At 40.6% G+C, this 27,811-nt stretch overlaps 1 protein-coding gene across 9 annotated transcripts in view; it reads right to left on the bottom strand.

The window, feature by feature from the left end:
* Nucleotides 1-27,811, bottom strand: part of LOC127573259 (synaptotagmin-like protein 2) — a 74,964-nt gene that overhangs the window by 43,538 nt on the left and 3,615 nt on the right. For 6 of the 9 annotated variants that reach the window (XM_052021299.1, XM_052021297.1, XM_052021296.1 and 3 more), the window contains exons 1-3: nt 27,539-27,662; nt 7,206-7,627; nt 5,072-5,223 (exon numbers count right to left, since the gene is read on the bottom strand). In XM_052021299.1, the coding sequence (XP_051877259.1) occupies nt 5,072-5,223; nt 7,206-7,327 (274 nt within the window). In that variant the 5' untranslated portion in view covers nt 7,328-7,627; nt 27,539-27,662. Of the gene's footprint in view, nt 1-5,071; nt 5,224-6,725; nt 6,805-7,205; nt 7,628-9,543; nt 9,663-27,538; nt 27,663-27,811 lie in introns of those variants that run through there. The other 3 variants (XM_052021294.1, XM_052021293.1, XM_052021300.1) reach the window with 3 other exon arrangements.

Below are 27,811 nucleotides of genomic sequence, written 5' to 3' on the forward strand. Positions count from 1 at the left end.
GTAAAATTGTTCAATCCACAAGAGTATCCTGTACAGAATTCAGGGAAGGGTCAAGAAAAAAATCTAGAATTATTCCCTAAATCTAACTCCTCCTCTTACAATAATATCCCTTGAATTTGGCAGTAATAAAGCAATGGCAGAGAGCATTGAGGAGATCTCCTTCTCAGTCACCATTTCAGAAGAAGATGTCATGAAGAATATGCAAAAGTTGCTGCACCTGAAGTAATTACTCTGGATTTACAAATCAAAGAGAATGAATCCAATGGTTTTGAACTGTTGTAAAGAAACCCACACATCTTGATGGTTACATTGTCTCCTCCAGTCTGAGCTCTGAGCTAATATTTCTAACCATCCTTTCCACAGACCCAGTTCTGACTGTGAATGTCTGAACATGGAATGTAATTGATGAAGACTACAGTGGGTAGGATCCACTAACATCATCTCTTCCTATGAGGAACAAGACTTTGGGGGGTAGCACACAGCTCAGTCAGTGGAGCTACTGCTTCACAGCTCCAGAGACCCTGGTTCAATGCCGACCTACAGCAATGTGTGGAGGATGCACATTCTCTCTGTGACCACATGGGTTTCTTCCCGGTGCTCTGATTTCATCTCCAATCCCAAAGATATGCTGGTTGATAGGTTAATTAGCCACTGTAAATTGCCTAGACTATAGGTGGTTGGTTGAATTTGGGTGGAGTTAGTGGGAATGTGGGGAGAATTAAATGGGAGTAGTGCAAATAGATACTTGATGGTCAGCATCAACTCAATGGGCCGAAGGGCTTGTTTTCCTGCTGTGTGACTCTAAGACCAGTGGAAAATATTGAAGTCAAGATAAACTGAAGAAATACTCGACAATGTTTGTTCCACAAGCAAAATTGAGTGAACTGCCACAGTATACATGCATACAAAACAAATTCCTGGCACAGAGGCTTTAATGTAATCACAGATTCTGCTTCATTCTCTTAACCACTTATTTCAAGACATCAGTTATCATATCCTGCAGTTTAGGAATTGGCTCCTGGACTCAAATTTAACAATAGCTTATTATTATCAAATAAATAACCTCCACCACCATGCAAAGCATGATTGTTCTCCAAAAATCAATCACATTTTGGCAACAAATAATTTGCATATCATCAGAACTGGAAAAAAATATAATTTCAATGATGGGCTTTATAAAATATACCATTGTATATGAAAACAAAATACACCAGGTGCTGGAAATATTAAATTGCATAAAATGCTAGAAATACTCAGCAGGTCAGGCAGCATCTGAAAAAGAGAATACCAACTGTTTGGGACCCTGCTCACCATACTGTACATGAATTCCCTCCGACACTGATGCACATCAGCTGCCGTGTGTACCATCTACAAACAACATTGTAAGAAAAGCTCGTCAAAGCTTCTTCGACTCCACATCCCAAACTAACAATCTATTTTGCCTTGAAAAGAAAGTCAGCAGATAAATGTAAACATCACTGTCTGCAATTTGCCCTCTAGGTCTCATACCATCCTGACTTGTAAATATTTTACTGGTCCTCTTCATTGCTGGGTTCTAAATCCGAGAATTCCCTGCCTGATAGCACCATGGGAATTCCTTCATCAAAGTTGCTTGGAGAAGGCAGAAGACCAGCGCCTACTTAAGGGCAATTATGTATAGGCCATAAATCCTGACCTTGCCAACAATGCCCTTATTCTATATTAAACATAATTTAAAAATTATTTAATTAATACTACACGAGGTTTAATCAGTGAATCCCGAATCTGAGTCAATCCTGTGGTGAAAATCCATCTCAGGATTTCATTTCCTCCATTTCAGCTTCGGAGAAGTCATCTGATTCCCACAGAAACATAAACCAATCAAATTATAGGGAATTAGTTAATATTTGCGTTGGCATGGCTACAAACTCAAATAAGCTTTCCAATGGATTATTTTCAAGCAGGAAAAAATGTTAAAACTGCTCTAAACTCTCTAACCTAACTGTACTTTTCTAAGCAAATGGCAAGATTCTTCCCAGGTGTCCATGATATATTACACATTGATGTAAAAGGTATTTTTCATTGTTCAGCAGAGCTGCATGAAAGAATTTTGTGCTGGGGGAACCAAATGTAATTCTACCATGGTCATGAAGGATGCATGTTATGGTGCTATGTTTATGTTTTAATAAAGTCTACACTACTGAATGTAACAACCATGAATGTAAAGGTTTTGTGCTGTTTCTTCCTTTGTATATATATATTTTTATTATGAATAGAGTCTATTTTTGAAATTAAAAAAAGATGCATCTAGCTGTGTTGCTTCAGAACATTCCTTTCAGCTGGACCATGCCACACCACCTCTCCCTCACAGAAAAATTTGTGCAGAGGCACACCTCTGAACACAAGTCAGTCAGTGATCTGCAGGAATGTCCTCAAGGCCCCACAAGAAAAGAACACGGTGGATCCTGTTAAATGGTTCCTTTAGCAGACTGCCGCTGCTTTGAACCAATGCAGTCCTGGTGAAAGTACTCTCACAGTTTTGGGGAGAGAGTTCCAAAATTTAGACCCAGCAATAAAGAGGGACTGACAATTTATTTCCAAAGCAGGATAGTGTGGGACTTGGATGGGAACCTGCAGGTGGTGGTTTTCCCATGTGTCTGCTACCATAGTCCTCCTTGGCTGTAGAGAGTACAAATTTGGGGAGGTGCTGAGGTATCCCAAGTGAGTAACAGTAGTGCTTTTGGTGGATGATATACTTTAGATGTATGTGTGCCAGTAGTGGAGGGAATGAATAGAGTGATGGATGGGGTGCCAATCAAGTGGCTTCGTCCTAGATTGCGTTGAGTCTCTTGGGTGTTACTAAAGTAGCATGTACCCAGGCACATGGAGAATATTCCATCATGCTCCTCTTTTAGTGCCTTGTAGATGGTGGGAAGGCTTTGGGGCGGGGGAGTGGGGTCAGGAGATGAATCACTCAAGGTAGGATGCCAAGCCTGTGACCTGTTCTCCAAGCCACAGTTTTTGTGTGGCTGTTCCAGCTGATTTTCTGGTCAATAGTGACCCCCAAGGAGCTGATGGTGGAGGACCTAGTAACACCAATGCCATTGGTTAGACTGTCCCTTTTGGAGAGGGTCACTGTCTGGTACTTTAATGGTACAAATGTCACCTATTACTTATCAGCCCGTGCTTGCCAGAAGGTTGCTTTGAATGCTCCACTTGGAGTGAAATTCCTGTCCCTGCAACAATCTATATGTCTCTGTGCATGGGGGAAGCCTACAATGCTGGCTGTTCCTCATCCTCTCGACTGAAGAAAAGGTCAATGAAATCTTCTCTCCTTTAGTATACACCTTAGAGCAATACTGAGAAGTAAACAAGACTATTTTTTTAGGCCAGTGGGGTTGAAAGTCACATTGAAACTCAAAAGGGGGCACGGCATTATTGCTGATGTCACTGGGGCAAATTTCTCTACAGAATTGTATTTACAGTGCTAACAATGAATCCCAATGGAAAGTCAGGAGTAGAATTTCCCACTGGGCTTCAGCTGTACAATCTCACTCTGTTCCAGGTTAGGCATATTTTCAAGTACACAGCACTTTTCTCAGAGCTGTGGGAACAGATTTCAAAGCCTGTAGTAACATCTGGAACACTGGCTGAGACCCAATTTACACAGCCTACATTAAAGAACAAAGATGAGTTTTTCTGAACTTAGTTCTACAGAAGTTAGTCGACATCCCCATTCAATAACCCTGAGAGCTCTAGTGCTTTCAAATATTCTATAAATGAACATGGAGAATTATTGCAATTACACATGGGTTTAAATGGTTTAATCCTTGACCTCCGGTTTGAGGAAAGTGTCCATGCTATTAAAGTTGGGCTGAAAACCACACAAAACTGCAGTGAATTGATGCTTCACTGTTTGCAAAATGCTGCCTAACAGGTTTGGCCTGCCTTGTTGCCATGTGCACCCTGACAGAGGTGAATTGTGTATTTCTGTAAAAACCTGATCCGAAGTTTCCAGAGCACTGGAAATTAAAAGGGAAACTGGTTCAGGATTATTAAGTATCTTGGTGACAGCAATTAGAGTTAAATTTCATGGAGCCAAGTGTAGATTTCATTCTCAAAGCTGATGCTTCAATTATAAACATTGAGTGTGCAATTTTAAAAACAACATTACAATATAAACATCATGAAGTGAGCAAAGGTTATAGGGCTTTCCACATTTTATAAAACAGCCTTGAAATTTAAGCAGAAATATTCTTAATGCCAATACATGCACTGAGCACCCAACGTACTTGAGGGTTCAGATCATTTTGCCAAAGAGACCACAAAATTCAACTAATGAAGCAATTCCCTCATTCCCACCCTCCCCCCTCCAAAGGAACTAGAAAGACACTGAGCTCCACACAAAAGGAGCACTCCTATTTTGAAATTGGTCTTGCCTTCTATCCCAATTCTATTTCCCTATTGTTTGCAATTTAACACATTTCCTATTTCCCTGTAGTCCCTTCTAATTCTAATTCTGATTATCTGAAATATCAGTGCTTGTCACTTGGTCACGCAGAAACAGGGCTCTTCTGAAGATAGCATCTTTGTAAATGCTGCACTTTTGCTCCTGATGCAGGGTCTCAACCCAAAATATCGATCATCCCTCTGCCTCCACAAGTGCTGCCTGACCCGTTGAGTTCCTTCAGCAGTTTTCTACACCTTTGCTCCAATTGACATTACTACTCACACCCAATGGTGTCCACACAGATCCGCATAACTGGGGGTCCATAAAGCATCCAACTACATGTAGTGATTGGGCTTGTGGTAAAGTTAATTTGCCTAATAAGGACATCACCAAGATCTTGACCATTGGATATCTGGCAATGCTATGGTCATATTGAGAGAGGTTATAGTCTCTCTTCCTAGAGATGGCCAGTTAATATAATTCATGAACACATGGTGCCATTTCAAGTGGAGAATAAATTTCAAAAGGCATGATTCATCAAATACATTATTACATCAAATGCATTGATGGTTACTTGATCCTATTTGCATAAATTAAGATTGTTGTGCTAATTAACCACTTAATGAATGAGCAATAATTTACCATGCTTAATGGGTTTTTCCTCTCTTATCGAGGCCTTGATCAGATCCACTCCAAGTAAAGCATTCCTGTATCGTTTTGCTTTAACCTCATCAAACCACTGTCCAGTAACAAGTTTCCTTCGCTTTTCATCTTGAATGGATTTCTGTACTGTCCTAGAGAAAGTGCAGAGAGAGTTTGCAACCAGACACCATGTGGTCATTTACCTCACATCAGAAACTACATTCAGTCATGTAGCCTTCTAGTCAAGTAGGAAGATTTACTTCAGGGTTAGGAAAGGAAAGGAGGGTGCAATTGAATGGGGAATGGGAGGGGGAGCTTCTGGCACAAAAAAATAATTAAAATTAGCGCATCAATTAAACACCAAAATTCACAAATGTTCACTGGTTACTTTGATGTTATATCTCTGAGACATTGTAAATAAGAGATAAAATCAATAGTATATACATGGCTTTGACCATGACTCTGTTTCCTAGGATGTACTCAGAGCCAAATCTGAACTACTTCAAATTCAAAGCATTTGCATTGCAATTGTCCAGCACTATGAAATAACATATGTAGGTATCCTAATTTCTACAATGCTAAAAGTTGTAACACAACTATATTGTGGAGGTCGTGGCTGTCATGTAATTGTGGAGGTCATGGCTGTCACGTGACAACACTGCCCCCACCTGGTCGGATGACAGCACTGCCCCTACTTGGTCGGAAGACACACCACTGTCAATCAAGGTTTGGCTCCACACCACCCATCCGGGCACACTTGACCATTGGTCCTTTTAAGCACCTTTGTACCTGGCACACTTGACCATTGGCCCTTTTGAACTACCTGGGCTGGACCACCCCCAGCCCTCCAGCACTATAAAGAGTGCCGCATGTGCTTGGTTCTCTCTCTTTTTTGTCTCCGGGGATGCCAAGGTAAGCTGTGCACTGCTTAAGAGAAATTAGTTAGGATATCCCTCTGGCATAGAGCCGTGCCTGCGCTGAATCAAGGGGTGGCAGGGATCGTATTGCCTGTTCCTTGATTGTATGTACCCAGTTCGTTGTGTGTGTGTGCGTGCGTGCGTGCGTGCATGCGTGCGTGTGTGTGTGTGTGTGTGTGCTTGTGTGTATCTTACCCTTGTTGCGATTCCTCCACGCTCACTATCACTGGTGCGTGTGTGTGTGTGTGTTGCCCCCGTTACCTTTTCCCCACATTTGTTTTTGTAAATTTTAACTCCAAAGACTGTGTCCAGAGTCCTTGCCCTTCGAGACTTTTCAAACTTGTCTCACAAAACAACATAACATCATGTACCCTAAGTTCTAAACTTAAGAGGAAAAAATATATAAATATACCAGCAGATTCATATTTGGACAGAATTATCTACATCATCAAATAAAGCATTTGAAATGGGAATATTTTTGGGAGGATCCTTGCAGCAGAAGTTGGTATTGGTACAATATGCCAAATTTACCTCTTCCTGTGCTGAAATTTTTAAGGGAGTTAGTCTTCTTGCAGAAGGCTTGCTGACAACCAAATAACTCATCAGGAAACAAACTGCATTGCAGTACTGATCCACTTGCAATGTAGGTGTGGGAACTACAATACAGCATGGATTATTCATCAGCACACTAAATTACAGCTACTGAGTAAATAAAAACTGAGAGTCAAGGATCTCACCTAATTCGTTCACTGTCCTTTTGCTTGAGTTCAGAATCCCTCTGAATTACTTTCAGGACTGCCTGATAGAGGTTGAGTGTTTGCGCACACACACACGCACAAAAGTTTTACTTTTAAAAAATGGTTGCTGCAACTTGCCAGCAACATTTTTGTTTTTTTGTTAAATAACACTTCCATGTATCCATGGTTAAATTAAGATAAATTAAGCTTAGAAAATTGATAAACTAAACAATAAATTAAGATGATGGAAATACAAAGGTTTTCAGCTGCAGTGCTTTCATGCTTCACTTGGGAGGAATGTCAGATACACAATCATTTGAAGTCAGCAGTAATTTCTCTAGAAGTCAGCAGCTATTCCTCAGGGATGGCAAGCCTACACTTGCAATGTAGGTGTGGGAACTACAATACAGCATGGATTATTCATCAGCACACTAAATTACAGCTACTGAGTAAATAAAAACTGAGAGTCAAGGATCTCACCTAATTCGTTCACTGTCCTTTTGCTTGAGTTCAGAATCCCTCTGAATTACTTTCAGGACTGCCTGATACTCATCTTCTGTGAGGAAACTGAGGTCCAGGTTATTAGCCATCACTCTCTTCATTCCGTTATTGCATCAGACAGGGTAAAGGCTGGGTGTGGTGGCGTTATAAAAAACACAATATACAACTTCTTCCAATTTTACTGGCTTCACCGACTACATTCAAACTAATTCTGCATGATCAAAGTTCATTATGTAGGCAGGTGGGTCATAAATTTCAGCAATATGAGATTCACTTTCTTCAGTCTTTTGATTGGAAGATTGATGCCAAAGTGTCCATATCCAAGAAATGTGAGGATTTGCTTCAGATGAAAACAACTTCAGTAAAACCTTTGGTAGACTTCCTCTTGAACATTCACATGTCTGTAAATTGTGTGAAAAAAGATTAGCTGCAGGCAGTAAATGAATGAGAGTACCTACAATAAGACAAACGTGATTATTGTGGAGCAAATATAATAACCATGTGTATCACACCTAAAGGATGCAAACAAAATTTCATTTTAATTTCAACTCGGTAAAATAAAACACTGCAAGGGTACTGCAAGAGCACTTGCAGTCCAGATGAAGGGTCTCAACCCAAAATGTTGACTGTCCATTTCCCTCTACAGATGCTACCTGACCACTGAGTTCCTCCGGCAGTTTGCTTTTTATTGCAAGAGTACACAATAGGTACTTGTTCCCAATCTTTTCCGTTCAATAAATTCAAAAGAGTCAGTCAAGTCTCATATGAATGAGACTAAGTGAAGGCAAGGAGGGTGCTCCAATTGAGATGTAGCATTTTCATAGCTAGACAACCTGAGATTTGTCTAATTATCTTACAATTGCAGGATTCTCCTCAGCACTTTATGATACAAGAATTACATATTGAATATATTCATTTCTTCCAGCACAAGCATCATCCAAATTCACATTTTGCACAAATATGCTACAAGGACTTTCTGCATACAATCAATTATACTGCAGCAATAGTCACCCTGTGTTAGTGCAATAGAGAGGCTGCTACCATTTAAATCCTAGAAGGATTGCTCTCCTCCCAGCTATATCTGCATTTGTGTTTAAATCAAAACTTAAAAACCCTTGTTACTTTAAATCACTATTTTCTCGAGATTGAAATGCAAAACTGGTCTCCTTCCTCAAACGGCCTTCAGCTTTCAACAATTCGGTTCTATACCCAAGCACTGTTTATTTGAGCTGTTGTTTTCCTCTATTAAATACAACAGCCAGCTGCAGCCTTTGAAACAACTGGCATTACATGTGTTTATTGTACTCCCTAGTCTTTCCCAAATAAACCAATGGCTACTCCCAGCAGGACAACAAACAGGATGGAGAATTATTATATAAATTTCTAATAGTACCATAATCAGGCACCATTGTACAGTTCAAATAACGATCCTGCTGATTTCAGAGATTTTTAAAATGATCAGATAAACACTCCAGGCACATATCTCATCAGAGAAGGGCAGAAAGTCAGTGGAAATTCCTCTAATAGCACAGATTCTGGATTTATTAACAATGCAAAAATAGTTGGCAGCTGAGTTATAGAAAATTTATGCCATGCAAGGTGGTCATTTGGCCCATATCTGTCCCAGGCTAAGAGTTTCTCAGTCTAATCTCACCCAACATTTGGTCCTGAGGTCTGCAGCTCACATCTGTTCATATACAGAGCCAAGTATATTTTAAAAGCAATAAGGATTTCTGCAGCAAGTTCCACATTCCTGCCACCCTATATGTGAAAAATTTCCTCATTCCAGTCCTTCTACTTTAAATCTATACTTTCTGGTATTTGACCCTTCTGCTAAGGGAAACAGGTCCTTTCTATCCAGGACCCTCGTTATACCTATGGATCTTAATTATGCCCATCCTCAGCTTTCTTTGTTCTAAATAAAACAATCCCGGACTATCCAATCTTTCCTTGTAAGGAAAATTTTCTGTAGAGGCAACATCCTTGTAAATCTCATCTGCATCTTTTCTGTGAACTAATTTATGTTGAATACAGTTCTGGTAAAACTTCCCTGTTCATTTCAATATATTCCCTTTGTGGGCATTATATGTTGTTTGCTTCAAAATGGATTGTCCATTGATTAGAATGTGATCCCATTTTGACTCCAGGAGGTGAGAGATCATGGGAAAAAAAGAAACGATATTGGTGAAACATTCCTTCCCTCTTCCCACATTTTTCTACGTTTTTAACAATGATAATGTTAGAAAAAGCAGAAGAAAACTGACTGAAATCCAGCACTGTCCTTGATTCACTTTGAGAGGATTATGGTTTTCCATACCTGGTTTTTCTAAGCCTAATAAAAAATTCCACTTCAATACTGTTAGAAATCGATCAGCACCCGAAGTGTCAAGAAAAGTGCCACATAGTCACATCCAGCATCCAATGTGACACCACACCCTGCAACAATTTAATTTTCAAAAATTAAAAAAATATCTTCCCCCATTACAAAGTTAAATCACAAGCAGTAACTTCAGTTTACAAGCACAGATGCCAAACCCAAGAGAGTATAGATGAAAGTGATCTTAAATTCAGAAACAAAATTACACTGAATATAAAACAGTGTTTTGGCAACGTGCCTGCACTGTGTACACCCTTCCTTCATAACAATTTCTCAGATCAGGCTACTCCAAGTGCAAAGTCCAAAAAACATGAATATATTGGCAACACATGGAGATCTAATTGTTTTCATATTTTCTTATTTCATAGCCTGTACTGTAGTGGCAATTTTAACAGGGAGGAGAAGTTGTTCAAAAGCTTGTTCATTGAGTACACTATCAGCTGGCAGTTGTCGTCACCTCCTACAGATTTGGTCCCACAGTGGAACCAAATGTGAGAGGCTAATGCAACTGACAGGCAATGATTCCACACATACTTGACCTAAGGAGCTAAAGGCAAATTTCTCCCTCAGGATATTTTTTTTATATTCACAACTGGAATTCAAGGGAAGGCTAATATTTAGTCACAATGTGAAGCTGCCCCTTTACATAGGGTCTACTTACACTGCTTCAGAACTTCTGCAAAGACAAAAGAAAAATCAAATCACCTGAACTAAACACAACAGAGGAGAGTGAGATTTGTTTTACTTGGGAAAACAATTTACTGCAATGAAACCATGACATATTTGCACTTGCATCAAAGAGTTATTTTTCTCCCTCAGAAGAGTGACTTCTGCGCGTTGTTCTGTTTCCGCTTTATTCAGCAGCAGGTGCTGAGTCCATTGGAACACGAGACTCAAACATGCAGGATCTGTTCTCAGTTTAATTTTGTGGAACAAGATTTCTAAAGCCAAGAATATATTCAAGGCACACATTTCTGAGGCACTTTGCTGCTTTTGATGGCATGCAGAGCCCACTATTTATATATAGAATGTAGCCAGGAAATGGGGAATCATACATCAGTTCTCCTGTAAAGTACAAATGGAATATTGTATAAAATATTCTCCCTCATGCACCATATAGAGAGTCTTAACCTTTCAAATATAGCTTGGCAGAGTTTCAGGCTCAAAATCCTTTCTGCACGCAGGTCTAATGACTGTCCTGTTTGGAGGATCACACCTCACTGAAGTTGAAGGCACTGTGTAATTAAACTCGAGGCTAAATACTTGAGTAGTATGTAATATGGGTGTTAAGCGCTGTCAATCAGCAAATAGATTAGCCAATTTATATGTAGGTTCCACACGATAAAGTATGTGAGTGAAGGGTTAGCAGCTCAAACATGAGTGCACCAATAAGCAGCATGCACACAGACTGAAGCTGCATCAAAGTGCCTCCCCTAGCAACCAAGTAGAAGGAGCCACAGAAACATGAGCAATGGTAAGCAAAAGAATGTGATGTTTAAAAACTCATATCAGTCATGTTTTTGAGAGAACAAATACTGAGTAGGAAGAGCCAATAGTGCCAACAATGCAAAAAAATATATTTTGAGATCATTTTTGAAGGTGGGTACAAAAGTAGTAAGGGAGAAATTTTACGAAAAGAGTTCCAGAGAGTCGACTGAGAAAGCTGAAAACTCTGTCCAAATGAGTGGATAATAAAAGGCAGGCATGGGTAATGGGAATGGTTTGTAAACAAGAATTTTTAATTCAGCACTTTGAAAAATAGTGAGCCAGTGGAGGTTGAGAGTTCAGGGATGATGAGTGAGTGAAGTAGGGATTGTTGTGCAAGGTGGACCTGGGGAGTCCAGCCAGATCAGCAATGGAGAAGCTAGGTCCTTGAGCTAGCGCTACAGTTTATAAGGATTTCAAGGTGATGATAAAGGTAAGGGTGCAAACGGGCAATGTTTCACAACAGTACACTTCACAAGATCACAAGATCACAAGACAAGGGAGCAGAAGCAGGCCATTCGGCCCATCGAGTCTGCTCCAAGGAAAGGGAAATAGAAATGAGAAATGGGGAATGGGGGAAGAAGAAGAAAAAAAACAAAACAAAACAATTCTAATCCCAATTACCGGCCTTATCCCCATATCCCTTGATATCCTAACTATTTAGATATCTATCTATCTCCTCCTTGAACGCCCACACTGATCTGGCTTCCACTGCTGTACGTGGCAAGGAGTTCCACAAATTCACCACCCTCTGGCTAAAGAAATTTTTCCTCATCTCTGTTTTGAAACTGTACCCTCTAATTCTAAGATTGTGCCCTCTGGTCCTGGACTCACCCATCAAGGGAAACAGCCTAGCCACATTTACTCTGTCCTTTCCTATCAATATTTTAAATGTCGCTATGAGGTCCCCTCTCACTCTTCTGTACTCCAGCGAGTACAGTCCAAGAGCCGACAAACGCTCCTCATACTTAAGCCCTTTCATTCCTGGAATCATCCTCGTAAATCTCCTCTGAACCCTCTCCAACGTCAACACATCCTTCCTAAGATGTGGGGCCCAAAACGGCGCACAATATTCCAAATGAGGCCTCACTAGTGCCCCGTAGAGCCTCATTAACACTTCCTTACTTTTATACACTATACCTCTCAAAATGAATGCCAACATAGCATTCGCTTTCTTTACCACCGATCCGACCTGGTGGTTAACCTTTAAGGTATCCTGCACGAGTACCTCCAAGTCCCTTTGTACTTCCGTGCTTTGGATTTTCTCTCCTCCTAGATAATAATCTGCCCGCTTATTTCTGCTTCCAAAGTGTACAACTGCACATTTCCCTACACTGAATCTCATCTGCCATTTCCTTGCCCATTCTCCTAAACTGTCTAGGTCCCTCTGCAACCTTCCTATCTCTTCAATACTCCCTACTCCTCCCCCTATCTTGGTGTCATCCACAAACTTAACCACGAAACCATTTATTCCATCATCCAAATCGTTAATGTACAAGGTAAAAAGGAACGGTCCCAACACCGACCCCTGCGGCACACCACTAGTAACCGGTAACCAACCAGAACGAGATCCTTTTATTTCCACTCTTTGCTTCCTGTCAACCAGCCAATGCTCCACCCATTCTGTTATCCTACCCGTAATTCCATAACCTCTCATCTTATTAATCAGTCTCTTGTGAGGCACCTTATCAAAGGCCTTTTGAAAGTCTAAATACACAACATCTACCACCTCTCCCTCATCCACCTTGCCTGTGATTTCTTCAAAAAACTCCAATAGGTTGGTCAGGCAGGATCTTCCCTTCACAAAACCATGTTGGCTAGGACCTATCCTGCCCTGCGCCTCTAGGTATTCCATAACCCCGTCTTTGAGGATAGATTCCAATAACTTTCCCACCACTGACGTCAGACTAATAGGTCTGTAATTTCCTTTATGCTGCCTCCCTCCTTTCTTATACAACGGAACTACATTTGCGACCCTCCAGTCCTCTGGAACCACGCCTGAATCTATCGATTTCTGGAAAATAATCGCTAATGCCTCCGCTATCTCTAAAGCCACCTCCTTCAGAACCTGGGGATGCACCTCATCCGGTCTGGGAGACTTATCAGTCTTTAGTCCATTTAGTTTTCCTAGCACCTTCTCCCTAGTAAACTTAACTGAACTCAATTCCATTTCGTGAGACTCCTGACTAACCGGCACATTGCTGATGTCCTCCACGGTGAAGACCGATGCAAAATATTCATTCAATTCCTCTGCCATCTCTCTATCGTCCATTATAATAGCTCCTGCACCATTATCAATTGGTCCTATATCAACCCGTGTCTCTCTTTTACACCTTATGTATTTAAAAAAACTCTTAGTATCCTTTCAAATGTTATCCGCCAACTTCCTTTCATAATTCCTCTTTTCTTTCCTAATGACCTTCTTAGTTTCTCTCTGCAGGTTTTTAAAAGCTTCCCAGTCCTCTGTTTTGCCACTAATTTTTGCTTCTTTGTACGCCGCCCCTTTTGCTTTTATTTTAGCCTTCACCTCTCTCGTTATCCACATTTGTGCCTTTTTTTCCATTAAAAACCTTTTTTCTTGGAATATATCTATCCTGCAATTTCCTTATTTCCTGTAGAAATTCCTTCCATTTCTCCTCTGCCGTCCCTCCAGCCAGCTTACTCTTCCAATCAATTAGGGCCAACTCCTCTCTCATACCATTGTAATTTCCTTTGTTCCACTGAAATATCGATACACCAGTTACCAGTTTCTCCTTCTCAAACTTGAAACTGAACTCAATCATATTGTGATCACTGGTTCCCAGTGGTTCCTTTACCTTTAGTTCCCTAATCACCTCCGGTTCATTACACAGCACCCAATCCAAAACAGCCGATCCCCTGGTGGGCTCTCCAACAAGTTGCTCTAGAAAAACGTCCCTTAGACATTCCACAAACTCCCTGTCCTGAGTACTACCGCCATTCTGGATTTCCCAGTCCACCTTCATGTTAAAATCCCCCATAATTATCTTCACATTGTCACTCTGGCATGCTTTTTCTATCTCAAACTGCAACTTATCGTCCACTTGCTGACTGCTATTAGGGGGCCTATATATGACTGCTACCATTGTCCTTTTGCCCTTGCTATTCCTTAGCTCCACCCACAAGGATTCCACCTCCTCTGACCCAATTTCCTTCCTTTCTATCGATTTTATATCCCTACTAACCATCATGGCCACACCACCCCCTCTGCCTACCCGCCTATCCTTCCTATACACTGTGTACCCCTGGACATTCAGTTCCCAATCACATCTGTCATAAAGCCATGACTCGGTGATTGCCACAATGTCGTATTGTGGCAATGTCGTACCTTAATGAGGTAATAGATGTGCAATATTCAGAACAATTAAAAGACTGAGGCTCTGAGTTACAACAGTTTTTCAACCTAAAATTTAAAAACTCATCTTTACACCCAAAGCTTTTTCCTCTCTTCTCCAAGAGAATATTTCACTCTCTTAGGATTCACTCACAATGGGAGGTATGGAGAGTGTAAAATCTGAGGAAACCCAAATTGTGGTTGCTAGGTTACTATTTGTTCATTACTTTATGTTTTACAGGCACATGCCCCGATGTCAGAAAATCTGAATTAACCCTTCAAATCAACAATCACTGTTAGCTTTCTCAAAACATGTACGTGACATAAAATAACTAATATCAGAATCAGGTTCACTGATGTATGTTGTAAAATTTGTTGTTTTGTTGGACAGAAGTGTTACCAGACTCTTCTTCAACATGAGGACGGGAACTCTGTGAAAGTTAAAAGATGATCAGAAGTTTTGCCAATGTTATGTTGTAGTTTACAAGTGGGGAGGGTTAATCCAGCCTCAGTGAAGGTTAGACCAGATGTGATGAGGAGCTGTAATGAGGAGATACACCAGTGGTGCAGTGCCAGGAGTCTCCAAGTGATGAACTGACCACTTTTTGGAGAATATGCTTCATAAGATATAAATTGGCCCAAATCTATTTCATTCAAAAAAGACATATGCAATAGTTTTCCAAAAGTAGTTCCAAAGAAGATAGGAGTGCGTAGGAGTCATGACAGTGTATTAATTTGAATTTGTGGAAATATCACTGCGTTGTCTCTCTCTCTCTCATTCTCTCTCTCTGGCTTAGAAATTTAGAAGCAGAGTGAGGTTTTTTTTCTCAGCACTACACATCTATTTTGTTTCCCAACCCTCATAATCCCCAGGCTCTAATCACTGTTCCTCCAGGCCCCACCCTGTGATCCGACCCCCAAATGCTGGTCCTCTCTCCCCTTTCACCAGTGATTTCCCTGGACCCAATCCCACAGGGGCATCAATTACTTTATCAAGCTAATTCCTCCTAACCCGGTCGGCCAACCTTAGCGATGCTGCAATTGCCCCGAGAACACAATAGGAGCAAGAGGAGACCATCACACTAATCAATACGATCATGGCTGATCTCAACCAGTCCTCTATGCCAGTTCCACATAACCCTCAGTTCCTCAATCATTCATATATTTATCCATCCCTACCTTAAATATATCTAATGATCCTGCACCACTATCCTCAGGGGCTGGGAATTCCAGAGATTCACTGCCTCAGAGAAGAAATTTCTGCTCACCTCAATTTTAAATGACTGGCCCCTTATTTTGTAGTTATTTCTTCTTGTTCATGACTTGCCAAGAGTGAAAACATCTTATCATCTATCCTATTGAGCCCTCTTAGGATCTTGTATGTTTGAATAAGGTCACCCCTCATTCTAAACTCCAAGGAAGACAAACCCAAACCTATCAACACTCTTATCCTGGAATTAGCCTGGTCAATTGCCTTTGGACTGCCTCCAAAGCTACTATACCCTTTTTTAGGTAAGGGGACCAAACCTGTGCATGGTACTCCAGGTGTGGCCTCACCAACTCATTCTACAACTGTAACAAAACCTCCCTATTCTTATATTCCAATCTGTTTTTAATAAAGTACCTTCTTAACTACTTGTTGGATGTGCCTGATAAATTTTTGAGATTCATGCACTAGGACACCTAGATCCATCTGAACTTCACCCATTTCCAGTTTTTCTCCAGTTACATGATAATCCTCTTTTTGTTCCTCTTACTGAAGTGCACGACCTCACATTAAACTCCATTTGCCAGGTTTCACCCAATCACTCAATCTATCTAGGTCCCAAAGCAGAATCACAATGTCCTCATCAGAACATGCCCTGCCAATCAACCCCTCCTCACCCGGATCCACCTATCACCTGCCAACTCTTGCCACACTCCTCACACTCACCTTTTTATACTGGCTATCTCCCCCTCTACACTTACAGTTGAGATGAACGGTCTCAACTGAAATGTCAACTGTCCATCTCTCTACAGATGCTGCCTGACCCTCTGAGTTCCTCCAGCAGCTCATTTTGTCTTTCCACCTATTTTATAACATCTGCAAACTTAGAAACCTTACATTTTGTTCTCTTCTCCAAGTCATCGATATAAATAATAAATAATTGAGGGCCAGGAGTCGATTCCTGGAATTCCCCACTAGATACATTCCTCAAGCCATTAAAAGACCCATTTATTCTACCCATAGAACCATAAAACCATAGAACACTACAGCACAGAAAACAGGCCATTCGGCCCTTCTAGTCTGTGCCGAAACTTTATTCCGCTAGTCCCATTGACCTGCACCCAGTCCATAACCCTCCAGACCTCTCCCATCCATGTATCTATCCAATTTATTCTTAAAACTTAAGAGTGAGCCCACATTTACCACATCAGATGGCAGCTCGTTCCACACTCCCACCACTCAGAGTGAAGAAATTCCCCCTAAACCTTTCCCCTTTCACCCTAAAGCCATGTCCTCTCATACTTGTCTCTCCTAACCTAGGTGGAAAGAGCCTACTCACATTTACTCTGTCTATACCCCTCATAATTTTGTAAACTCTATCAAATCTCCCCTCATTCTTCTATGCTCCAAGGAATAAAGTCCTAACCTGTTCAATCTTTCCCTGTAACTCAACTCCTGAAGACCTGGCAACATTCTAGTAAATCTTCTCTGCACTCTTTCAATCTTACTGATATCCTTCCTATAGTTAGGTGACCAGAACTGCACACAATACTCCAAATTTGGCCTCACCAATTCTTATACAACCTCACATAACATCCCAACTCTTATACTCAATACTTTGATTTATGAATGCCAAGATGCCAAAAGCCTTCTTTACAACCATGTCTACCTGTGACGCCACTTTCAGGAAATTATGTATTTGAACTCCCAGATCCCTTTGTTCCTCTGCACTCCTCAGTGTTCTACCATTTACTGTGTATGTCCTACCTTGATTTGTCCTTCCAAAATGCAACACCTCACACTTGTCTGCATTAAATTCCATCTGCCATTTTCTGGCCCACTTTTCCAGTTGGTCCAGATTCCTCTGCAAGCTTTGAAAGCCTTCCTCCTGTCCACAGTACCTCCAATCTTAGTGTCATCAGCAAACTTGCTGATCCAATTTACCACATTATCATCTAGATCATTGATATAAACAACAAACAACAATCATCCCAGCACAGATCCCTGAAGCACACCACTAGTCACAGGCCTCCAGTCTGAGAAACAATCATCCACTACCACTCTCTGTCTTCTCCCACACAGCTAATTTCAAATCCAGTTTACAACCTCTCCATGAATACCTAGTGTCTGAACCTTCTGAACTAACCTCCCATGTGGGACCTTGTCAAAGGCCTTACTAAAGTCCATGTAGACAACATCTACAGCCTTTCCTTCATCTGCTTTCTTGGTAACCTCCTCAAAAAACCCTACAAGATTTGTTAAACATGATCTACCACGCACAAAGCCATGCTGACTATCCTTAATCAGCCCTTGGCTGTCCAAATACTTGTATATCCGATCTCTCAGAACACCTTCCAATAATTTACCTACTACTGATGTCAGGCTCACCGGCCTGTAATTACCTGGTTTACTTTTAGAGCCTTTTTTAAACAACGGAACTACATGAGCTACCCTCCAGTCCTCCGGCACCGCACCTGTGGCTAAGGACATTTTAAATATATCTGCCAGGGCCCCTGCAATTTCTACACTAGTCTCTCTCAAGGTCCGAAGAAATATGTTGTCAGGCCCGGGGGATTTATCTACCTTTATTCACTGTAAGTCAGCAAGCATCTCCTCCTCTTTAATCTCTATATGTTCCATGACACTACTGCTTGTTTCCCTTCCTTCCATACACACTATGCCAGTTTCCTGAGTAAATACTGATGCAAAAAACATGTTTAAGATCTCCCCCAACTCCTGAGGCTCCACACATAGACGACCACTCTGATCTTCTAGGGGACCAATTTTGTCCCTTACTATCCTTTTACCCTTAGTTTACTATACCCCTTTGTTTTCTACATGACAACCATTTTCAATCCACACTACACACTTTTTCCAATACCTTGGGCTCTTAATTTATGCACCAGCCTCTTATGTGCATCTTTTCAAATGCCTTTTAGAAATCCAAACATGTTATATCTAGAGATTCCCTTCTATAAACTCTCCTGGAAAAGTCACATCCCTGGAGAATGAGCAAATTTGCCAAACATGATTTACCTTTAATAAAACCATGTTGACTAGATTTGATTATATTCAGCTTTCCTAAATAATTAGTTATTTCCTCTAATGATTAGTGACTCTAGCATCTCACCAATGATAGATGTTAAACTAACTAACCTATAGTTCTCCGCCTTCTGTCTTTCTTTATCAACAAGGGAGTCGCATTGGCTGTTTTCCAAAGTTCTGGTACGATCCTGGAATTTATAACGTTTTGAAAATTTTCAACCAATGGGTTACTATCTCTGCAGCTATTTCCTTTAAAACGCTTAGGTTCAGACCATCAAGTCCTAGCAATTAGTTCACCTTTAGCACCATGAGTTTCACTGATATGTTATCCCTTGTGATTGGATTATTAATAAGGTCCTCCCCATTACTTGAAATTAAGTCATCTCTTATCTTAGTGCAGTGTCCTTCATGGTGAAGACTGATGCAAAAAATTGATTTAACACACCCATCATTTCTTTGCTTTCTGTCATTAATTCACCAACCTCATTCTCTAGAAGTCCCATACCTACTTTAGCCACCTTCTTCTTATTTATATATCCATAGAAGCTCTCACTGTTTGTTTTGACATCACACACATGTTTTCTCTTAAAATTTATTTTCTCCTTTTGAGCTTTCATTTCTGGGTCCTAAAAACTTCCCAGTCCTCTCGCCCACCACTAGCCCTTGCCAATTAGTAGATCGACTTTTCAATTTAGCATTATCTATGACCTCCTTTGTTACCCACAGATTGTGCCTCTCTCTCATGAAATCCCTCTTTCTACTTGAGATAAATTCCCGCTGAGTATTATTCTCCTTATGTTTTATTATCTGAGAATATACTGAGGCATGGAGGTAACATTGTCCGAATTCCTAACTCCCATCAAAAATTCTCTATTGAAATGCCTATGAACAAAAGGAGTGTAGAAGATTAGCCACAATACAGAGATAGCTGTAACACACTCTGAAGCCGAAGTCAGACCTCACCCTTCCTCAAGTGTAAAGGGTGACTGTCCGAACAAAGTACTGGAGAGAATCACAGAACATAGAATGATCATAGAATCACAGAATGGTTACAGTACAGAAGGAGGCCATTTGGCCCATCAAGTCTGTGCCTGCTCTCTACCAGAGCAGCTTTTAGTTCCAGTCTCTGGCCTTTTTTTTCCTGTAGTCTTGCAATCTTTTTCTTCACTGTATAATTATCTAATTCCTTCTTGAAAGCCACAATGGAACCTGCCCCCACCACATCTGTAAGCAGTGCATTCCAAATTCCAACCACATGCTGCATAAGAAGAGTTTATTCTCATGTCACTCTTAATTCCCTTTTTATTTTATTCTTGTGACCTCTAGATCTTGACCCTTCATCAAAGGAAAACATTCAATTGTAACTCAGCAAAGCTTAACACCTTTCATGTGACGATATGAAAGTTGTAAAAAATCTACTTTCAAAATGAAATTTATGAGTTACATATTAGATTATCATTATCAGTAATACATTGAAGCCTGGAACCAATCATTATAACAGGATTATGGTGAAATACGATAAATTCAGGATCCCGGGATCCAAGTAGTATGAAACCAAAATATTTAATATTTAAGAGCAGAAATTAGAATCTTAGATTGTAGGCCAATTGACATAGTTAGGAACTCAGAACCAAACTAAAGCTCTTCAGTTAAAAACTGAAACTTCATACTTGGATAATGAGGGAATGGATAAGTCTCGTATACACCAGTGTCCATGTGTAGTACTGATATGCTATCAAATCCAGATACATAATACGTCAACTTTCTGCAGACTTCTGAATGCAAAAAATTCTGTCTTCAATCTCTAAAATACTGTCATATTTTATGATTCTCTAAGTGCAGTAAGATTAAAGAAAGTATAATATTAAAGAAAGCTAAACTTTCCATCTCAAATATTATCAAAAGGTGGGTCAGTGTTATTTGGAGTCCCATCCAACCACCTGATTGGTTAAACCCGCAGTTTGGTGCATTCCAGAAAGGAAACATATGTGAAGTAACTCTTTCCACATTTTAAATTTTGCTCAATTGGAGGTAATCTCATATATAAAACCATATGGTGTAAAACTGCACTGAATTTCTGGATCTTCAGTAAGTAAGGGTGCATGGAGTAATGTTGAAAAACTTTGTAACTTGATTTTATCATGGTTCATTCTTGTAAGAGTTTGCATAAACAAATACAGTACTTTGGATAAACTAGGTTACTGAGCCAATTTTCCCAAAAGCATACAACTCTTGGTGTGCAGTGCCTACAGAACTGGAAATTTGCCACAGTGGTTTTAAGGTCCAAAGCCCCTCAACTCAGCTCGGGTTCCAGGAATTAACAAGTTGTATGCAATTAAATGCAACAATACAACAAAGCTTCAACACGTTAATCTGCAAACTTCTTGGATCTCCCAGGTGATTCCACTCAAAGTGTTAGAAATCAACTGACTAACTGCAGACATAAACAATTAACACATATTTGCACAGGTGTACAGTCACAATTCAGCAACATATCTGATTGGAGGGAGAAGGAGCTAGAAATTCTATTGCATAACACAATGCTTATGCACATCATGCAATAATATTTTAATATTTGGTGACCACTTCTGGAACAGTTCCAGAACAAATTTCTTCCTAATCCTGTATGGCAGGTTTATACATGGATGCACCTGGACCCATGCAGCAGTGCTCAAGGGGATAGGCAAATCAGACCCAAACATGCCTTCACAACAAACACAAGGCCTGCTTCGACAGGACTTAACAGGACCTGACTGACTAGGTCAAGGCCAGCGAGTCCAGCTCTTAGTGCATTCTCTCATGCCATTTCTACTTTGATCATTCCCCTCCCCTCCCCATCCCACACCACACTCTGCCTGTAGAACCTTGGCCCCTCATCATTCCCACCTCCCAATACCTGATCATTCCCAACAGCAGTTCATTGCACCTCCTCCTCGAAGGGTCTCAAGGTCCCTATCCCCACCAGAGTGAAGACTGACCCCTTTCAACCCCAGGCTTCTCTTCACTGTGACTCATGCCAGTGACTGTGACTTTCTCAGGTTCCTTCAATGTTGGGATCCTCTGGAGAAATGGTCTTTAAGTAGGTAAGACCTGCTGTTTTGTACAAGTTGCTTTTGGCCCCATGTATAATATGCTTTTGTCAAGGGGTGCCTCATGTACAAAATATGCGTTGGTATCCCTTATGCATCAAACGATCTTGCACACCTTTCCTGGAACAGGGTAATTCCAACCAAACTTCAATAGTTAATTCATACTCATTGATCAATCCCAATTTGATCCAACCTGGCCTCCTATAGCTAGTTATCCTACAGGCCATCAGTTTATTGTGCACACGTAACCAATCATTAAACTTTCTTCTCATTCCTAGAAAATACTGATTACAGAATCTTAAAATATGTCACCCGAAAAGGCAATTTAGTCTATAACAGCTGTTTGAAGGAACGATGCAATCAGAAAGCATTAACCACTTCCCTAATCTTTCCCCATAGCCTTACCAATTCACCCTCTACAAGCATCTAGAACATTCAAAGTGGATAATGAACTTGTTTCCTCCATCCTTTTGGACAGTGCATCCTCACTGTGTAAAACATTTTCCTCACAAATCTTCTGGTTCTTTACATAATCGTCTTAAATCTGTGTCTTTTAGTTACTGACAATCCAGCCAATGGAAAGAATTTCTTCAGACTTGTTCTATCAAAACCTTTCATGAATCTAAACAACTCAATAAAATATCCCCTTAACCTCTGCATGAAGAACATCTCCAATGTAGCTGGTTTTTCATCCATGTTACCATTATAGCAAATACCTTCTGCTCTCTACAGGTTCTTGACCTGTTTCCTGATGCACAGAACTGAATACCATATTCCAACATGACTTTCAGTCTTTTATAAAGGTTTAGCACAAATTCTATTTTTTAACTATATAGCTAAAGGAAGGCAAAGATCTCATTTGCTTATTTAAAAAAAAGAATGGTTTTTTCCAGCTTGTTCGGTTATCACCAAAGACCAGTGAAGATACAGCTCCAGATCTCTCTCTTCCTGTATCCACTTTTAAATTGTTTCATTTTGTGTATGTTGCCTTTCCTCAACCTCCTGCTTCTCTGCCTACATCAACTGCTACATAGCCGCCAATTCACCAATGTCTTGCTGAAGTCTGTCACTAATCCCATGTGCCACTCAATTCTGTCTCTTCACAAATTACATACGAATATGGCATTTGCCCCCTTAATACCATGGGTGTTAATTTTGCTAAGTGGCTGGTATGATACATTATGTACCAACCTTTGAATGTCCAAATGTACACCATCCACACTATGTTCACAATATCCCTTTTCTTTCCTGCATTACTGTGTTGTTAAAGTCAAAACTGATCAGTGTACAACTCATTCCTAACTACCAAAATCCTCCCATCCATCCAACCAACCACTAAAAGCATGATCACAGATCTGTCAAACAAACATCTGGTGTCAAACAAACTTTTCCTCCTCACTTACCTTTTAAACTACAAGGTATCACTTAACTTGTCAGCCATTTTTAACAGTTACTTACCTTTTCTTCATATTTTAACAATGTCCCCCATTCAGAATTTGACATTCACTAAGAATTTCTCCTTCCTTGCTCAAGAGTCATATCATGAAAATCGAGGGTAATGTTTGATTTAAATGAAAAATACAATTGTTTTGCAAGTTTCCATATCAGCACATTGTCAATCGGGTTCCTTGTACAATCTTTGTAGAATATATGAAGATCAATTAAAAATCTCAGAGGAAGTCAATAATCAAGGTCACTAGTTTGAGTTCTAACAGAAAACTTTGATAGTGCCAAAAAAGTACAGTCCTGAAATCACAGGTAATTAGAAACAGAAATTGAGTGTTCATTTTCCATATATAGGTGTGAGACCATTGTTTCATGGAATGGATCCTAACCACCGTCAGCAACATGCCCAGGAGGCATAAATTAAGGAGAAGGATGCAAGTGAAATGAGCACAAGCAGGGTAAATTTAATATGACCAAGAATAAAAGCACTGCACACACAGAAAAGGTTGGCTTAAATATTCCGTAATGTGTTAAAGCTGAAAGGGATCAAAAGGAATTAGGAATCTTGGCAGTGGGAAATAAAGGTAAGAATTTTAAAAATTCAGCTATTATTCCTCTGGTGTTGAGAGGTTGTCAACACCAGAGTACTATGCATGCCACTCTCCATTGTTTCTTCAACACTTCCTGAACTTTTTATGGCTGATTTGACTGTGGAGTCATGATAACCACCTCCAGCTCAACTGTTGAGGAGGCCAGAAGCTCAATTTCAGCCCAGCCTCAGGCCTCTCAGTGACATTTGTTTCAGAGCTAAAAAGTGGACCTGGAAAGAAGGAGCATCCCAGGAGCTTGATATTAAACTTCAAGTTCTCAAAGACCACTTTGCATTAACAAGGTGCTGAAAAAGTGAGCATAGTTGTAGAGTTATACTGCACGGAAACAGACCCTTCAGCCCAACTTGTCCATGCCAACCAAGTTATCTGCTTGAACTAGTCCCATTTCCCTGTGTTTGACCCATATCCCTCTAAACCTTTCATGTCCATGTACCTGTCTAAAAATCTTTTTAACATTGTAATTGTACCCACCTCTACCACTTCCTCTGGCACCTTGTTCCATGTACCCACCACCCCCTGTGAGAAAAAGTTGTCCCTCAGATTCATTTTAAATCTTTCCCCTCTCACCTTTGAACTATGCTCTCTAGTTTTAGACTCCCCTACCCTGGGAAAAATACTGTGAACATTCACCTTATCTATACCCCTCATGATTTTATAAATCTCTATAAGGTTGCCTCTCAGCCCCCTACACCCCCAGGGGCTGAGTCCCAGACTATCCAGTCACACCTTATAGCTCAAGCCCTCCAGTACTGGTAACAACCTCATGAATCTTTTCTGCACCGTTTCCAGTTTAATGACGTCCTAACTATACCCAGGTGACCAGAACTGCACACACTGTTCCAAGTGCAGTCTCACCAACATCTTGTACAGCTGTAACATGACGTCCCAGTTCTTGTACTCAGTGCCCTGACTGATGAAGGCAAGCGTGCCAAACGCCTTCTTCATCACCCTGTGTCTCCGCTTTCAGGGAACTACATACCTGCAAAGTGGTCTTGGAGAACTTGAAGTTTCACATCAAGTTCAGGAGTAGTAATTCTATGTAAAGATAGAGATCAGGATCAATGTAGTCTGAATTAAAACATGCATATTTAGGAATGATATCAGGGATTTCTTCACTCATAATTGTGATATATTTATATCAGTGTGAAGTGCAGATTTTCTATCTTGGTTGGGTCAATATTACCTTAAGGCACTGTGTCCTGGCGTTAATTATGGCAATACTGCATGCATCATGCTTCAGGCAGTTGGGTATTAACCTCTGTAATAAACAGATATGTTTCCCTGATACTCCTGGGTCAAATGAGTTATGTAAATCACTGTGGTACAAATACAAGAACCCAGTATATCACACTGAAAACAAGAATGGACCAAGGGTCTGAATTGCTAGAGTGAAACTAGCAGGTCTGTGACTTAAAGAAGGTGCAGTAAAACAGAAAGGTGAATCTCTTAATACTGAAATAATTTTAAAATTATTTAAAAGGGGCATTTAATTATTTAAAAGGACACATTTAAAAGGGGGTCCAGTCAAGATGCCAGAAATAGCACTAACAAGACTATGGGGAAAGATGACAAATACGACAGAGACCAAAAGGTGCTTAGTTTTTACCTGAACAAAAAGATGTTCTTCAAGACAAGTAACATTGCAGAAGTTATGGGCAAAATAGAATGCCTGGCTGTTAATGGAAGTGGGCTTGGACATTAATGGAACATTACCTAATGCACACAGTTACAGCCACTACAGGGTAGTGAAACGGGAGAAATAAAAGCATGTGAGATTTGATAGATAAATGTCATGATTTTTGACTTAGTATTATTTGGTGCTGCCCTGTTAAAAATGATTTTCAAAACACTATCAATGGACAATTTTTCCACATTTAGGAGAAACCACACCTTTCATTGTGTAGGCATAAAAGACGCCAGTGTTGCAGCAGCTGCCGTTGCTGCATACCTTATGATGTGTTACTTAGTAAGTTTGCTGATGTCATGCACTTCACGTCAGCATGCTTGAGTAAGTCCTTGATTGCTGCTAGACGGCAAGGAATATTTTTTTCATAAAAATTGTCTCGCAGCAGCAGAGTACATGATTGTGAAATAATTTGACCAATGTCACAGCTGCCACATAACTTGACAATGATTGAGTATCACCTCCAATGTAAAATTGATTCCAATATTGGGATTCTTTTCCCCTGTTTGGTCTGCTCTAAGAACACTTATACAGCATCTGCTCTATTTTGCTAATTCTCTAGAAATACTCCTTCTTTTGTGGAATTGAAGCAACAGGAATAAATGAGAGAGCATTAGTCAAAAATGATCACTCTTGCAGGAAAGAGTGCTGCTTCTACCAATAGAATGGACCTGCCACCATCTTCACCCACAGTGGACCTTGAAAAAAAAGAATTGGCACAATGTCTGAAAATGGATCTCCTTTGAGTTTCCATTAGAGATTGCTCTTCACTGAATGGGGCAGACTTCATTTCCTTGAAACGTTAGCCCCTCAATTCTCGTGGTATCTGATCAGTATACATGTACAAGACTCTTGGCCTCAATGCTGAATAGCTACCATCAGCGACAATCAGCAGTCCAAAGCATTCAACTTCTCAACCAATATTTACACCAGCAGAGTGTCAACCGTCCAAGGAAAGTGCCTTTTTTGTGGAGGTCAGAGTTCTTTAAATAAGGTATCACTCATCAGGAAATACAGACTAATAACATACCATTTATGTAACTGTATCTGGATGTGAGGAAATATTACGCATCATCTGGGCCCTCCTGCCTAGATATCATTGTACTATTCTGTGAATAATGATTGGAGTATGGGGAGAGTCACTCAGTTTAAACTATGATTTAGCACGTTCCTTATGAAAATTCTCTATGAGGGACTCCATCATTGCCTGTGTGGACAAGATCTCCATCCGCTCAGTTGAGAGGTGAAACTGGAGACACAAGAGACTGCAGATACTGGAATCTGGAGCAATAAATTGTTGATGAAGGTCATCCCCCAGAAGGTCTCCTCATCCTTCTCTTATGCATGCACCTGCTGATCTTCATGCTCTGTCTCCTGTCCCTAAGGGTCTAGGGCTCCCTGCTGAGGAATGCAAGGTTGTGCAGCATGTGACAGTGAACCCCCTGCACCATTATAGCTGTATACTCCAGGGCACTCCAGGACTGATGAAGGCAGTGCATTCTCATCTAGAGGAGACCAGTGGAGCTCTCCACTATTATCCCAATATTTTGCTTGGCACTTAGGCACTAAACTGGTGTGGTTGGAGTATGAACTTGTGTGAACAGCTGCAAAGTAGAGGGTAGGCCACGTACCCCCCCCCCCAAAATCTATCTATCAGGACCCTGTCTGCAAAACATAATGGGAACTTGAATGCAGTTGTTGTCTGCCTGCTCTGTCAGAGGTCAGCAATGCAGCAATGTTGGTCACCAACATTATTATCATCTTCCTCCTCCTGTCCTTCCATTTCCTCAAGCTGCTCCTGTTCTGTATCATCCTGTTCTTGTGTGGGGTGGGGGGGGGGGGGGGGGGAAGAGATAGGAGGTTCCTCCTCACTACAAGCAATGACAAAACAGACGACACTTGCAGAAAAACTGCACCCAAAACACTTCAGCGGTACACATGGGAAAGAAAATATCTATGTCAGATCAATTCAAAAGGTATGTGGTAATCACAATCAAACATTGTCAGTGAACACACCTGACAGACTTCTGATATCCTCTGCTCAGGTGGCTGAGATTTCAGTGATCTCTGCCCATGGAGACGTCTCCTCTAGTCTTGTGAAACACTGCACCGGTCCTCACAGCTTCCTTCCTGTTCTTCACTGTATTATGATAAATGAAAATGAAGTGTGAACCTCCCTCCTGGCATACACTTCAGTGATGAGAATTTCTTTGTTTCTCTCTGTGAAACATGGAGCTCTCTCTCTTGTCCCTGCAGTCTCTCTTTCCTCCATTGCAGCCATCACATGTG

This window comes from Pristis pectinata, chromosome 8, assembly GCF_009764475.1.
Source record: "Pristis pectinata isolate sPriPec2 chromosome 8, sPriPec2.1.pri, whole genome shotgun sequence".
Lineage (NCBI taxonomy): Eukaryota > Metazoa > Chordata > Chondrichthyes > Rhinopristiformes > Pristidae > Pristis > Pristis pectinata.